General features: G+C 46.9%; 1 protein-coding gene across 7 annotated transcripts in view; it reads right to left on the bottom strand.

The window, feature by feature from the left end:
- LAMB3 (laminin subunit beta 3) overlaps nt 1-16,972 on the bottom strand; it is a 64,548-nt gene that overhangs the window by 17,807 nt on the left and 29,769 nt on the right. For all 7 annotated transcript variants that reach the window (XM_045048485.1, XM_045048489.1, XM_045048490.1 and 4 more), the window contains 4 exons: nt 6,609-6,723; nt 6,001-6,074; nt 1,982-2,173; nt 304-367 (listed from right to left, as the gene is read on the bottom strand). In XM_045048485.1, the coding sequence (XP_044904420.1) occupies nt 304-367; nt 1,982-2,173; nt 6,001-6,074; nt 6,609-6,723 (445 nt within the window). The remainder of the gene's footprint in view (nt 1-303; nt 368-1,981; nt 2,174-6,000; nt 6,075-6,608; nt 6,724-16,972) is intronic.

The following is a 16,972-nucleotide window of genomic DNA, read 5'->3' as shown; positions in this document are numbered from 1 at the left end:
AAAGAAATTCTGATCTCACCATCTGGTCTTCCCTGCCTCCATAGGTTATATGAGGGGCCGTCCTCCTCAGCCCTCAACCCTCCCCAGCAGGAAAGACCCCTGCACTCCAACCCAGGCCTCCTGAGTCTACCACAGAGCCTGATGGAATAAGCAGGGTGAGTATTAAATCCAACCATATTGACAGAAATAGGAAAGACCTGGCAACTTCTATGTCCCAAGTTCCAACCAACCAACCAACCATGGCAAGTCCCAAGTTCCAAGTTTTGTTCCCCACCCGCAGTGGGGAGAAGTTACCACACTGACCTTGAATTTTTTGACTTTGAGTTGCTGGAATCCCAGATGCTAAATCCATGATGTTAAGTTGAACCTACAGAGAGACGGAAAGGGAAGGCCTGTGGAAGAGGTAAATGGGGTGCCCCCAACGCCCCTTTCCACCAATGCTCCACCCCCGTCAGACTGCTCTGAGGCCCTTCTCACCTCGAACCTGAGTAGACCATGGATGTGAGGGCTGCCAGCTGCACTGAGGGAGCCAGATGGTCACTGGGCCCTAAATGTGTGTGTGTGTGTGTGTGTGTGTGTGTGTGTGTGTGTGTGTAGACAACCACACCTCTCCATTTAAAAATACAGATATCCCAAGAATTTCCTGATTTCCTTGGGTCAAAAATAATGGTGAGGTATATAATGTGCACGTGAGGGTTTAGGGAATATTAATTTTCCAAACACCTAGGATGAATGAGAAGGTCCAGGGCCCAAGGATTCATAGATGTGGTAACCACACTCTAGACAACCCCAATTTTAACTATGCTTTTCCTCTTTAATAAAAACCATTCGGGGTCACCTGGGTTGAGCGTCAGATTCGATTTCACCTCAGGTCATGATGTTGAGGTTTGTGAGATCAAGCCCTGCATCGGGCTCCACATTGATCGTTGAGGCTTCTTAAGGTTCTCTCCCACCCTCTGCCCCTCCCCTGCTCATCCACGTGTGTGTGTGTGTGTGTGTGTGTGTGTGTGTGTCTAAAAAAAAAACAAAACAAGACAAAACAAAAACAAAAAAGCCAAAAAACCCTATTGATTGTATGGGAATTCATCTGCATATTCCAGAGTTTTCATATCAACCTTCCACGAATCAGGAAAAAGCCCTGTGTTCGAATCTGGAGTCTCCAGAATGTGGTTAACAAGCAGATGGGGTCTGCTGTAACCCAGGAGGACTTGCTCTGGGGAAGGAACAAGGCACCGCCCACAGGGAGGGCAGCACTCTGAGCACTGGGTGCCCAGGAGAACAGCTCTGAAGGCTGCTGGAGCCTGAACCAGAGAAGGAAGGACAGAGAACACAGCAGCCCTCCAGCGGCAGCTGCTGGGTGGTGAGAGGAAAGGCAGTCACGAAAGAAATGCAAGAATCTGACCCCAGGTGAGAGGAGTCGAGTTGGGGAGAAAGTTCTGAGCCGTTTCTAGAAGCAGTTTCTCCGTTCCAGCTCAGGGTTAAATTCTGGTGACACAGAGCCCCGGCTTCTACCTGAATTTCCCCAAAGGAGAGGCAGAGGGATTAAACTGAGAAAGCTCATTCTGGTGTTAAACTTTACCAAGGTGAAACCAGAGATCATATTAAATGTGTGTACTTTGCTCATGTGAATCTAACAACATCTCAAAGTCCTTGCACGGAAGCAGAGTCAATTTTACCCTCTCCACCGTGGGGACTGTGCCAACGAGCTGGGAGCGGTGGCTATGGAAGAGGGGAAGAGGGCATGGTTGGATTATGCAGGCCCTAGATGTGGTTTTAAAATATTCCTCCTGAGTAGCAAAGGGGACAAACAGCAAGTATTCTGAAAGCGGCCAGAGAGGTCGTTATTGGAGGGAGCAGGAAAAACAGCAAGGTGCACTGACGTCTTCTCCAGAGGCTGGGTGACCGTGCGAGCAAATGTGATGTCAGGGACCTCCCCTCCCCCACCAACCCGTGCCTATTTTTCCGAGTCCCCTCTACCTACCTTCCCCCCGTCCAGATGCCCGTTAGGCCTGTGGGGCAAGGACTGGCACCGAACATCCTGCCAGCTCTGAGGCTGGCCCTGACGGACCCGGGGGAAGACGGAGGCGCAGTCAGCAGCCAGGTACTGGTACACCTGCCAGGTGTTGCCGAAGTCTGCGGACCGCTCAATCAGCATCCCGGCGGGCAAGGGCCCCTGCAGAGGCACAGACAGGGTGGGGGCCTGAGTGAAGAGAAGGGGCCACTGCAGAGACATCGTCACCAAAAAGCCTCCTAAAGATGCACTGGTGGTCCCTGAGAATCACAGTGAGGGAAGGAGAACGGGGCGAGAGGGAGCGAGTGGGCTTCAGGGCATCCAGGTCCGACGGCAGACACCCTGGCCAACACTGGAAAGCCCCATCGGGTTTTCCCCAGGGGGACCGTGGAAAGCAGGAGAACGGTGATCTACATTCCAGAAGGCATGATTATGATCCTAGTTCAGCGCACCATGCAGGTGGCCAGGCCAGAACATTCTCCCACGGTACTTCCCACAGTCAGCTGTCTGGGCCCCCCAAACCTCTCTCCCCACGTCACTGGAGAGGTCTTTCTAGATGACTACTTGACCATGTCACTCCTGCTCCAGGCCCCTCAGTGGATGTGCATTAGCTAGAGATGAAATGCAAGCCTCTCAGCATGACACGTTGTGTCCTTCCACCCTCGGTGGTTTCACCCACTTCTCGTGGCTTTCAATGCGGTCTTCGTGCTGACGGCTCCCAGCTTGGACCGTTTCCTCCAAACAGACCCACACCAGGCCCTGTCTCCTGTGGCAGCGCACAGCCCCCTGATCTCCCAAGTAGGCGCCACCTGATTTCCTTGTTCACTCTCACCTCAGTTAGGCCCTCCACCTACAGACAGAATGTCCTTTTTAAAACATAAAATGGACTGTGTCACTCCTCTGCCAAAAACCCTAGAATAGCTTCCCACTATTTTTTTCCAGCTTATTGAGATCCTATTGACCTCTAGTATATGTAAGTTTAAGGTGTCCAACATGATGATTTTTGACGCATGCACAAATTGCAAAATGAATACTGCAATAATTAACATATCCAGCCCCTCACATAATTACCATCTTGTGTGTGTGGTGATAAAAGTTAAGATTTAGACTCTTAACTGCTTTCAGGTATAGAACGGTGTTGTTAAGTATAGTTACCAGGCTGTATATTAGATTTCCAGAACTTACTCATCTTGCAGCTGGAAGTTTGCACCCTTTGACCAATACCTCCCCATCTCCCCCACCCCCGAACCCCTGGCAACCACCATTCTACTCTGTTTGCTTGAATTCAGCTTTTTTGGATTCCACATATCAGGGAGACCACATGGTGTTTGTCTTTCTTTGCCTGACTTATTTCACTTAGCAGAATGCCCTCAAAGCCCACCTATGTTGTCACAAAAGGCAAGATTTCCTTCTTTTTTATAGCTGAATATCCCATTGTGTATAGATATATAGCTATAGATTACATTTTCTCTGTCCATTCGTCTACTGATGGACACTGGGCTTGTTTCCATGTCTCGCCTATTGTGAATAATGCTGTGGTGAACATAAGGGTGCAGATATCTCCTCGGAAGGTTGATTTCATTTCCTTCCCATATAGACCCTGGTGGAATTGCTGGATCATATGGTAGTTCTATCTGTAGTTTTTGGAGGGACCTCCATATTATTTTCCTTAGTGGCTGCACTAATTTACATTCCCACCAACAGTGCATAAGGGTTCCTTTTTCTCCACATCTTCGCCAACATGCGCTTCTTGTCCTTTAAGACTAGCTGTTCTAACAAGCGTGAGGTGATATATCAGTGTGGTTTTGATTTGCATTTTTCTGATGATTAATGGTGCTGAGCACCCTTTCATTTGCCTTCTGGCTATCTGTACATCTTCTTGGAAGAAATGTCTACTCAAGTCCTCGGCCTGCTACTCTTGAATAAATCCTAACCCCTCACCAAAGGTGAAGGGGTCCCGTCTCCTCACCTCATCTCATGCCCTGTGCACCTCCATCCCTTCAAGCCATGGGTCATACCAAGTTCATTCCCTCCTCAGAGACCTTTGTTCGGGTTGTTTCTTCTGCCTGGAATGTTCCTCCCCCTGGTGTGTTCCTTCTCAATTTTTGTTCTCAGCTTAAATGTCACTTCCCCACAAGATTTTTCATACCTATGCATTCTTCTGCCCACATCCTGCCCACTCTACCCCATTCCAGAATTTACTTTGTTTCCTTCATAAATATCACCACAATTTCTAATAATTTATTTGTTGGCTGCCTGCGTTTTCTTCCTCTCCGGGAGCCCAGGTTTCCCAGCCTTTACACTGTCCATATTTGGAGCTGGATAATTCCTTGTGTGGGCCATCCTGATCGCCGCAGGATGGTTAGCAGCATCCCTGACACTCACTAGACACCACTAGATGTGTAATAGTCACACCCACAGTTGTGACAACCAAAAACGTCTCCAGATCTCCAAATATCCCCTAATTGAGAACCACTACAGTAAACCATAGGCCTCCTTGTCTGTCTTGTGCACAGTTGCACCCCCAACACCTAACACACAGGAGGCACTTAGTCATTTGTTGAATGAAGAATGGATGAATCTTTAGTCTTCTTCCTCCCTCCCCATTTACATCTGCAAACTCGTCTCTCACCAGGTGGTAGCCTTCCACATCCTGACTTCTCACCACCTTATACATATTTTCCCTTCCAGACCTTGTGTGCATTCCCTTGCCCCGTCCTCAATTACATACCTTCTTGCCTCTTGCCTCCAGGCCTTTGCACTTTATGTTTTTTTTCGCCCAGAATGGACTTTGCCCTTTACCTGGTTATCAGTGGCCTGCAAAGATTCATCTTTTCCTGGGTACATGCTATGACTTACTCCCCAAAGACAGATCAAATTGGATGCCTCACTCTGTGCTCCCCAGCACCTCTTCCTAATCAGAGTACACATCATCTCACTGTTGGTCCTTTGTCTTCCTGACATACACTGAAGCAGCATGACAACCATGATTTAGCTTTGTTCATCTTTTTATCCCTAACACCTGGCACCAAACCTAACATACAACCAGTGTTCAATATGTGTGTGGCAAGAATGGACAAAGGAATGAGTGAGTAATGAAAAAGCAATGTGACTAACAATATCCATCCAGATGAATGTTGCCCTTCAACGCTGTCACCTTTAGAGACTGGGCATTTATTCAGATGATGCTGCCATTTCTCAAAATACTTTTGACCTTTTCTTGAGGAGAGGCTCTCAAAGTTAACTTTCTGAGTCAAGTAAGAAATTAGATCCTATTGCATCTTATTCACGGTTCATTCTAACTTCTGAAAATGATTTCACCCTTCCTGATCTAATCTTATTGACCAAGCTTGATCTTTAAGTATTTGACTATTTCTGTAGAAAGAATAAAATCAAATCTTCTCTGAAAAAAAAAATGACTTGTGACAAATGAACAAAAATGTTCCCTCCAAAAGGAGTATCTCAGGATGCTAGTATACAAGCAGAATCCAAAAGTATTCTGGGAAGTAATAGCAGTGAGTGAGTAGATTGTCCACCAAGAGGGCTGTTCCAAGAGCACATCTTTCATGGATATGGGCCACTTATTGGCCTTTATTAAACTCAATCTCATCTGCAAAATTATTAAACACATCAAGAATATACACCTGTATAATAATTGACTGGGCCAAGCGGAATTGGTACTTGGCAGAGCTGAATTAATTAGATGGGTCGAGGATGGGGGATGCAGAGAGAAAGTGGATATATATCCACTGCAAGGCCAGGACAGGGAGCCTGGAGGTGCCACTGTGCTCCCAGGAGTGGGCCTCTGTTGTCACCATGATAGAGATTCAGGGTAAGTGTCACCTCAGCCTAGGGAAGTGGCGCCTACCTACCATATGATGCCATCACCCTAAGCCTAGGGAGACAAGGACGCTGTGCTTCCTATAAGCCCAAGCCCAAATGGCCCAGGGTCCCCCTCTCCCATCCACTGCCATCCTTAGGAAGCACACCTTAAAATCCATCATGATGTCTTGAAGCTGGAACCTCCTGTCCAGGTCCAACTGCAGAGAGACAGGATTCACATCTGGAAGGACAAAAAGTAGAAACTTTAGACCAGGAAATTCTACCTTCCCAGCCCTGAAGAAGGCTCTGGACTCCACTAGCTCTCGGAAGTCAGAAACCTCGATCCTCCAATTCTCCTCTTGGAGAGGAATGGTACCAGCATGCTTTTACTTATATTTCCTACTCAAGATCCTATCTGTCCTTGGCCAAGTTTCCTTCCCATCATCTCTTGATGACCCTAACACACTAAGAGATTTCAACTTGTCTGTTCTACAAGCCCCATTCCTTCAACGAGCTCATTGTAACTAATGGGGTGAAATAAAGGCATTTCTCTCTTGCTCCTTTTACCCATTCCTTGACTTCCAGTAAATTCTTCTAGCTACAGCATTCAAAAGTTCTCAAATACAGAGGCGGTAGGTACTGCCTGTTAACCACACATGTCCCACCTCCATAAGAAATGCCTAGAACACCCCAAGGGTTCCCAGGAAACTTCCAGCCACGCCCACACTGTGGGAGCCTCCACCAGTTTATGCCCTTACAGGCGGCTGGCGCTTACCATTCTGGGACTGCCACCAGCGCATGGGGCCTGAGGATGAAACCACATTCTCCACTCGGTGGCCGTTGTAATTATGAGGCAACCTGGAGTCACACTTGCAACATTTCATCCGCCACTGAGGGACAGGGAGACAAGAAACCTTGTGAGTGGGGTCCAGGGAAGACTCTCCCTTACGTCCTGAGAGCCTAGAACATTCCCTCTGTGAAACCCTACCCCCCAGGGATCCACTGATTTCATTAATACCCTTGGAAGGATTAGCCTCTTAAAACAAGGCTATTGTCATCTTTGACTTTAATTCTTTTGTCTTCCTCCTAACACATAGCAAAGTGAATAGCAAATAGGTGTTACTGCTAGGAAAGAGATATGAGGTAGCAGCAAACTCTGGTACAGAACATTGCCTCAAAGAAAAACTTGGAAAGAGTACCAAGAGCAAAACGAAGAAAAGATGAGGGATTTGCATGAATGTAGCATCTTCTGTGTGCTAGGTACAGGCTGGAGAGTTTTAGATCTCATCTGACCTAATCCTGGAGGCCTGGAGAAAACTGGGTTTCTGAGCATGAGGGAGAGGGGACACAGCAAAAAAAGGACAAGGGAATTTGGAGTTCCAGTCCTAGCTCTGTTACCCCATCTTCTAGGCTCAGTTTTCTCCTGTGCAGGTAGAGTGGAGGTTAGAATACAGTCATTCAATCATTCAGCAAATATTTACTGAGTGTGTACTATGTGCTAGACCCCGCTCTGGGCCCTGGAGTTATACTAGTGAACAAAATGAAGACCCTGCCCTCAGAGAGCCAACATTCTAGTAACATTTGGATGATCTCAAAGTCCTTCCAGCACTGACATCTGAGACTTGAGGACCCTTCTCAGGTTTGGCATTCCCTACCCACAGGAGAGAATCTAAGGGTCCCCCACCAAGTGGAGCTTTGTAGGTAGGTGGTCCCAAGGCCAGGAATGTTGCAGCCTTGGGGCTCAGGGCAAGAGTTCTCACATGAAGATCGAGGCAGCCAAAAAGGAAACAGCCTCACTGGGGAGCTCCGCCCCAAATCACACCTTCCTCGGCCTGCCCAAGCCCTGGGGTGACACAAGTGACACAAGAACTGAACCCCATGGACTCCACAGCAGGTGGAGACCAGCAAGCAAAAGAATAGGGCCATAGAACATGACCCTTGTTCTTTAAGTTTATGTGTGTGTGCGTATGTGCGCATGTGTGCATGCACACGTACCCCCCCCACAGAGACAGCACAACCTTGTCCCAGCTCCCCCATGCAACACAAATAAACTCTGTTTTCTCTGAGTAACCAAGGCACCAAACCTTGTGCCCAGAGTAGAGAACACTATTCGGAAGGCTCCATATTCATCCACAAGTAGAAGCAAGGCTTGGACAAGAATCTCCTTCTGGGTTGGGACAACCGTATCTCCAAACACCCATGCTTCTGCTTTCCCCTAAGGCCTCTACTCACCAGAACCAGGGGAAAGCTCTGGTTTGTCCAAGGCCTTTCTGCTCCTGAACCTCTAGCCTGACCAGGAAAGGTGATAAGCCAATAAGGCTGATGTGATGTCTTAGAACGGGTAGTGTCCCCTGCACTAATTAACGTGACAGGTCAGTCCCAAAGGGATTGAGTTAATATGCTGAGCCTGTGCCTGGGGTTATGGGAACTCCTTGCCCAACACCCATCCTCCCTCCCCACGGCTGACAAAGCTTGGGACAGGGCAGAAGGAGAAGGGGAGCCAGGAGTCCTGGTTCCTGGAAACTCTACTTCCCACCCCACGTTCCAGTTCTCACCTGCATATGAGAGAATTGTCACCCATCCTGCTGCTCAGAGGTTTCTTCATCACGACCAAACGTGTTTTATTAAACAATAATTTTTGGGTGTTTAATGTTCAAATAATGGCTGGCACGCATGCTCTGTATGGAGCACTCAATGCCCTGTCCTTTCCTTGCCCAGCTACATTTTCCTTCAGGGTTCAGATCTCCACTTGAAGTGTTGGGCATTTGGCACAAAAACAGACACACAGACCAATGGAACAGAATGGAAACCCCAGAACTAGACCCACCAACGTACGGCCAACTCATCTTTGACAAAACAGGAAAGAACATCCAATGGAAAAAAGACAGCCTCTTTAACAAATGGTGCTGGGAGAACTGGACAGCAACATGCAGAAGGTTGAAACTAGACCACTTTCTCACACCATTCACAAAAATAAACTCAAAATGGATAAAGGACCTGAATGTGAGACAGGAAACCATCAAAACCTTAGAGGAGAAAGCAGGAAAAGACCTCTCTGACCTCAGCCGTAGCAATCTCTTACTCGACGCATCCCCAAAGGCAAGGGAATTAAAAGCAAAAGTGAATTACTGGGACCTTATGTAGATAAAAAGCTTCTGCACAGCAAAGGAAACAACCAACAAAACTAAAAGGCAACCAACGGAATGGGAAAAGATATTTGCAAATGACATATCGGACAAAGGGCTAGTATCCAAAATCTATAAAGAGCTCACCAAACTCCACACCCGAAAAACAAATAACCCAGTGAAGAAATGGGCAGAAAACATGAATAGACACTTCTCTAAAGAAGACATCCGGATGGCCAACAGGCACATAAAAAGATGCTCAACGTCGCTCCTTATCAGGGAAATACAAATCAAAACCACACTCAGGTATCACCTCACGCCAGTCAGAGTGGCCAAAATGAACAAATCAGGAGACTATAGATGCTGGAGAGGATGTGGAGAAACGGGAACCCTCTTGCACTGTTGGTGGGAATGCAAATTGGTGCAGCCGCTCTGGAAAGCAGTGTGGAGGTTCCTCAGAAAATTAAAAATAGACCTACCCTATGACCCAGCAATAGCACTGCTAGGAATTTACCCAAGGGATACAGGAGTACTGATGCATAGGGGCACTTGTACCCCAATGTTTATAGCAGCACTCTCAACAATAGCCAAATTTGGAAAGAGCCTAAATGTCCATCAACTGATGAATGGATAAAGAAATTGTGGTTTATATACACAATGGAATACTACATGGCAATGAGAAAAAATGAAATATGGCCTTTTGTAGCAACGTGGATGAACTGGAGAGTGTGATGCTAAGTGAAATAAGCCATACAGAGAAAGACAGATACCATATGGTTTCACTCTTATGTGGATCCTGAGAAACTTAACAGAAACCCATGGGGGAGGGGAAGGGAAAAAAAAAAAAAGAGGTTAGAGTGGGAGACAGCCAACGCCTAAGAGACTGTTAAAAACTGAGAACAAACTGAGGGTTGATGGGGGGTGGGAGGGAGGGGAGGGTGGGTGATGGGTATTGAGGAGGGCACCTTTTGGGATGAGCACTGGGTGTTGTATGGAAACCAATTTGACAATAAATTTCATATATTAAAAAAAATGAAATGTTGGGCATTTATTGTCTATTTATTTGCTTATATTGTTTGTTTACCCTCTGCCTCCTTCTGCTGAACATATATACTCCACGAGGGCTTCCTCTCCTGTATTCCCAGTGCTTAAAAAAGTGCCCAGCACATAGTAGGGCCTTAATACTTAATGAATAGCAAATACTCAATGACTGCTAACACTGTTATTATTACTAAACATTCCCTTACTGCAGTCATGGAGTTTAAAACGAGGGGTGGGGAAGAGAGGAGGTAATAGAACATCAACATTACGTGACAGAGAGCTTACCGTGGGCTAGGTACTGTACCCAGGTAATAAGGAGTATTTTTCCTATTTTACATTTGTGAAAGATGAGGCTCAAAAGGCTAGTGAGTTTTCTGCTGATAGCCAATGTCGGCACCAACACAACACCAGAGAGGGTCCCCTACCAACCCCCCCTCCTCTCCCTCTTTCCCTCTCCCTTCCTCCATCAATGTTGCCCTCTCACTTCTGCTAGGAAGCCAGGTGGGTCCACAGACATCACGGAAGCACAGTAAAGGGTGACAATCTCTGTCTCACTCAAAGGGCTTGGCCTCACCGTGTAGCTGACCATGGGGGAATGTAAGGTGGAGAAAGCACTTTGGGAAGAAAGCTGGTTTCTCAGGCTGACCCAGCTCAGTTAACCCAGAAACTGTAGATGTGTCAGTGGCTGAAATAAATACCTGAGCACTTAAAATAATCCTTTCTGGGCAAGAGAAGCCTCTTGCTGGAATCTGACTCTCCTCCAGAATCCTATTTTGGTCCCTGGCAGTGAGCATGCCCTTCTCCCCACTCTGCGCAGCCTCTCAGGGGCAAACTTTTCCACTCCCCATCCTCCGTCTACACTCAGCACATGTCCTGCAGAGAGACAAGGGCCAGCTGCCTTCCGGCCGCCTGTCACCAGAGCTCTCTCCTCAGCTCTGCTGGGACCTGATCCCAGCCTGTTCCCCGGCCAAGCGAGCACCAGAAACAAGGCTCTTTCTTTCCTCGGGCCTGGGGCACAGGGGCTAGAACAACTCAACCTGGAACTGAAAAATGACCTTCATGGTCCCAAAAGATGAAATATTATGTAACTATTAAAAAGATTGGTCACAGGAAGTTTTCAATGACATGGGGAAAATGCTTACCATATTTTGTTTTATGAAGAAAAACAGTTGGGAATAAATGTATATAGGTCATGATCATATATATATATACACACATATATATGATGTATACATATATCATATATATATCATATATATGTTTAAAGGAATATAATATAAATATAAATAAATATAATATAAAAGGAATATATATATATTTTAAAGGAATAGAAAGTGTTTGGAAGGACATATACCAACAGATCAGGTTGAACAGATGAAATTACTTCAGCCAATCTGACCTACAAAAATGGCAATGGCATGCAATTTAACCTAATATATCTGGGTAATAGGATAATAAGGAACTCTTTTCCTTATATGTTATTCTTTAATAATTTTAAACTTTAGTACCTTGGAGACACACACACACACACACACACACACACACACACACACACGCACACACTTTTATGCCCAGGAAAGTAGACATTATAAAACTAAACAAACTAAAAATCTCCAGGGTGTTCAGTATGGGCTTTTTACCCTGCCTCCTGGCCCAGTCTTTGGAGTCAGCTGGGGGTACCCAGTGCCTGCTCCACTTCCCTTCCACGTGTGCAGACACTGATGGAAGATCAGATACCCTCGTGGGCTTAAAACCTACGTGCTGCTTATCCTAGTAACATAGCTAAAGGAGGGATTTATTACAATCCTTAGAGACAGGCTAAGCCAACAGGCTTGGGCCAGGTATTTTAAGTAGCTCTGCTCGTCAACTAGCTAGCTGGCTGGAGACCTGAAATAGAGCAGCTTATGGCAGAAGCCCATGTGAAGACAAGTTGCTAACTTTCTCTTTTCCTCTGAATCTCAGTTTCCCTTTCTATCTATTCTTGCATGCTTATATGAGTACGTGTATAAACGTGTGTGTGTGATTATCAACGCGAGGTTCTTCCCCTCATGTGTGTCAGGCGCTTCCATCTCTCCCAGGGGTGGAAGGTCTCAGCTGCAGCAGCCTCCCTCTGGGGTCAACTAGTGAGCGTTTTCCTGGCTGCACGACCTCAGAGACGCGGCAGTATTATCAGTTCAGCCTGTCAGGCCTCCAGCCAGTTTGGCTCCTACTTACTCTCCATCTGGAAAGGTTGGGCCTCTTCCCTCATCCTAGAGCTTTCTAGAAGCTCAGCAGTCTGGGGGGAAGAGAAACCCTCCCAGAGAGCTAGGGGGAGAGCAAAGGTGAGAGCAAGAGCCAGCAGGAGCTGGCTGAATCACAGTGGAAATGGGTGGGAAAAGGAAGGTAAACGCAAATCAAAGCTCTGTGCCTTTGTAGAACACAGAGCTAACTCCAGGGGGAAATAGGAAAACAGCCTCTGGTTTTCATGGCCCAGTTCCCTGCCATGAGCAAGCCAGGGCTGCCTGTGTCTATCTAAGGAGATATCATCAGGGTCATGGCTGCCAGCCAGGGCCAAAAGAAAGGAAGCCGAGACCAAAAAAAAGAAAAGAAAAAAAAAATCCAGCTGCCTGCAAGAAAAGACATTCTCTCCACTTCAGCTTCCTCATTGGTAATATGCAGGGGTGGAATGAGATAATGAAGTTCCCTCTTGCTCTAACATGCTATTAGAATTCTTCCCTACTCCAGCTAATCTGCTCAGAAGTTTAAAAACACTCCAAACAAGAATGCAAAGGAAGGAAGAAAAAAAAAAAAAAAAGACACTGACCAGATGCTGTACTAGAGCAATACTCTTCTCAGCTAAGTGGGCAGAAGAAGGAGCCCTTAAGGTCATTGGTCAGCAAGGCCTCCATTAAACCCCACTGGGATCCAGAAGCCTCAGCCTTTCTACATTCGTGGATATTGCCAGTAAAGGTCAAAAGTTGGGTTCCACTATGGTGCTGAGTGGGAGGAAAGCCCAGTTCTATAAGGCACTTTCAACTTCATCTTCTCTCATCATGAAATAACATCTTCACCAAAGCCTTAAGCACTGCCCTTATCACCATCCAAAGTAAGTTCAGTAGGCTGACTTTCTGAAGCTGATTAAAGATGATGTGCACCACACACCCAGAAATTACACTGCACCAGGCTCTCTCCTGAGCACTGTGCATACATTATCTCCTTCCATCCTTCCAAAATCTCTGAGGTAGGTATTTTACATTAAATGATGGGTATACTCATTTGACAGATAAGAAAGCAAGTCTTAGAGAGTTAAGAAATGTGTCCAAGTTCATAAAGCTAGGAAGAGATGAAGCAGGGATTTCTGTCCCAAAGTATCTGCCTTTAAATTTTCTATTCCTGTTCTGATCCAAGGGACACAGTGGTGACTTGGCAGCCACTGGCAGGGACCAGAGTTGGTTGTCAGGATGCTCCCTCCCTTCTTCCCTGGAAAGGACAGCCTCAGCTCCAGCCTGGACCTTTACAGAAACAGAGATATTTCCCTAAACCTGAGTGCAGGGAATCCTTTGCCTGTCTGGACCTCTGTGGGCTCTGCCAGTAACAATGGTTCCTATAGCCTCCAAAGACAAAGAAGTAAAGTAGGTCTGCAAAATGTTGCCTAGAGACTTCTAGAGACCTGAACCCCAAAAGCAATTGAGTGAGAGACCAGGCCAGCAAAGTTTGAGGCCACCTGGTTGGTCCAGGCCTTCCCATCACATCTTTCCCTCCTCTTCTGTACTTTTAGCCTACAAGCTGTGCTTCCCAGCCCATAACAACCAGGCACCCAGAATCTCACATTCCGCCAACCCGGGTTTTTCTTCCTTCTGTTAGCAACATTATCCCCCAGTGTCCCTATCCATTTCCTTCTAGCCCTCAAAACTTACCCATCCTGGGTTTCACTTTCTTGGAACCCTTTTCAAAAGCCACAGCTCATTTTCTGACAAGCAAACCCTTGTTGAAATATAAATGGTTGATGATATGGTGCCTTTCCCAAGAGCGTTTGTATTTTAAACAAGGAATTCAACAATGCTTCATCCAAAAGAGTGAATCCCCAATGGCAGGAGCTTTGGAAGTTTCAGAATGTCTGAGAGCTTCTGGGAAGCGGGAAGGCAGACATTTTGGTTAGAGACAGTCTCAAAGTCTTCTGTGGGCACAGGATAAGGATCTCAGGATATATATGAACATATCCTCTGTCTACACATTAGCCATGCCAAAGGTTAAAAAAACAGACAATTGTCAAAGAAAGTCAGTGTTTGTTGGGGTTTGTGCACGTAGGTGTGGGTGCACTTACATGCATGTGTGCAAGTGTGTGCCTGTATGTGTGTGTGTGTTGGGGAGGAGGGGATGTGAACTGGCTACTGCTCTTCAGCTTGTTTCCAAGAGATCAAAATGACAGCTATTTCGTTTACACAGCTAATTAACCTGAGGTGTGCATTATGTAAAACTGTTATTAAGGCAGCTGAGTAATTAAGTTTTCCCCAGAAAGGGAGGGAGTGGGAGATAAATAAGCATTTAGGGGAGCAGACACAACATTGGAGGAGACATTGTCAGAAGCAGAAATCAGGGCTGGGAAGCTTCCAGGCAAAACCCACTGGTTTCTGGGGAGCCTGCACCAGCCCAGAGATGATCACATGGCATGGCTCAGCCCCTGCCAGTACTTGCCTGAGAGAGACCGTGAGGAACCTAAAGGGTCACACACAGCCCAGCCATCTCTGAGAAGCAGGCAGAGATGCTAAAGCTAAGCAAACATGAAGGCCAACTAACCCAACTCCTTTATCTCGCAAATGGAGAAGTGGTGGTCTAGAGGGAACCCATGGGCTAGTAAGGTTCCATCCCTAATCTAAGTGTCACAGCCCAGATCAGAACCAGAGAGTCCTCACTACCGGTCAGGGTGACTTCATTGACCATAATTGTCTCCAGAGTCTCCAACAGTCCACTGCAAATCAGATTGGCAGCAGCCACTTGGAAGCAGAGTGGGCTGGCCCAAGGATGGGTTGATTTCCATAAGTATGTGAGTGTGTGTCCTAATCAGGGAAGAAATGCTCAGGAGTATGATTCACAGATGAGGCAGCCTTTGCACGCAGACACAGGTGCCAGTAGGCAGGTGTGTAAGGGAAGAGGGGATGGAACATTTAGCATCTTGCAGACACTAGCCATGGTCACTTTGCTCATTCCTTTGTACAGTCCTCACAACAACTCATTGGAGTGGGTGCTGTCATTACTCTCATTTTTCCAATGAGGAACTGACGCTCAGGGAGAGCACAGAAGCAAAGAAGGATAAGGGGGCAACACAGATGTTCTTGGAGCTTTAGGGAACAGTGAGTTTATCCAGAGGTTAGCTAGGAGCTAGAGGAAGGAGAGCGAGGAAACAGGGCCATCCTGGTAAAGAACAGCCTGGGCCCAAGCTTAGATAGTTAAAGGTCAGGACCAGAGGGGCAAAGTTGGGGGTGGGGTGCCATAAGGCCAAGCTGACCAAGTCCTATGTCCATTGCAAGGGATGCAATATGGACCCCAAAATCTCAGAAGCAAGCTCTTGAGGCTGATGGGGTTTAGCTACTGAAACCAAATCAGGGAGAGGAGGTAGGATGCCAACAGGCAAAGACTGGCACACAAAAAAGGAGCTACACTCTGAGACCAGGAGCTGGGAGAGACAATTTTGGAACTGGAAGGAGTCCCCACTGCTCCTGCAATTCCCATTCCACTGAGTCCCTCTGGGGTGGACAGCAGGGGAATGAGCAGTGCAGAATGTCCAAGAGTCATAAATCTCCAATGAGAGCTTGCATTCGTGCCACATCAGTGGGCAGGCAGCAGGTGCTGGGTAAGGCTGTAATTGGCTCAGGGCTAGCCATGTCACAGAAATAGAACAGAGGCACTAACCAGAAGCTTCGACTTAAGGCAGGTGTGTATATCAGGGCAGGAGCTGGTAGAAAGGGGTGAGGGGGAGAAGGGGGAGGGGAGGGCACTAGCAGTGAGGTTCTGCATCATGTCTCATCTCCAGCCAGGGCTGGCCAGGACACCCCCCATCTCTAAGTACTGAGAAAACTCGACACCTGTGTGTTTCCATCAGAAATTTGGGGTCCCAGCACACACCCAGACCCTCCCAATAGCTCACAGAGATAACAAGTGTCACCACATGAAGTATCATGAAAATAGATTGAGATAGTTTATATAAACCTCTTACTATGATGTCTGGGACACATAATATGTGCCTAATAAATTATAGCTGCTATACATACCATTTGATAACAGAATAAATTAAACTTAAAAACTGGAATTGGAACTCAGCAGAGTTAAAACACTGATTCCTAATTGTCATCACACAGCCACCACAGCACCCAGTGTGTTTCTTTAGTGTATGTCTTCATGGCTGCCACCCAACAGCCTCTAGGAGGTGAGACAGGTAAGAGAGAGGATGAGAAATGACATAAGGGAGGAGTGGAAGGTAGGGGGAGAGAAGCTGGTTTTCGACAGTCAGCTCATTTCCAGAGAAAGTTGGGGCCAGGAGCAAACCTGCAGACACTCTCATCTAACACTCACTCATGGAAGAGGAAGGAAGTCTTGGAGAGGGGTAATATCTTGCCACAAGTTAGTGGCAGACCTGGGACTACACATTGCATTCAAGATGCCCTATCCTCTACTCTTGAAAAGAGGTTGCATGGCTTTATTCCCCCTTATAGAAAAGGAGAAAAAAAAGCCAATCCTTCTCAACTTTCACAGCGGCAAAATAGCTGATATTTATCCATCCCCAGGGTTGCAAAAGTCTAGACTTCTCTTTTGCAAGCACCACTTTGCTCTCAGGGGGCTATTTAAGAGCAGGGAAGGGAGTTGGCACCCTGGGCATCTGAGAGAGGCAGAGGGCCGGCCAAGGTGAAGCCAAAAGCCCAAGGCTTTGGGGACAGAGGCTGTCCAGACAGGGCTGGGGTTGAGGGGACATGCCAGGACAGGGGCTCTGACTTCTCCT

This window comes from Felis catus, chromosome F1 (genome assembly GCF_018350175.1).
Source record: "Felis catus isolate Fca126 chromosome F1, F.catus_Fca126_mat1.0, whole genome shotgun sequence".
Lineage (NCBI taxonomy): Eukaryota > Metazoa > Chordata > Mammalia > Carnivora > Felidae > Felis > Felis catus.
The sequence above is the reverse complement of the archived record's forward strand: the minus strand, read 5'-3'. Positions and strand labels throughout refer to the sequence as shown.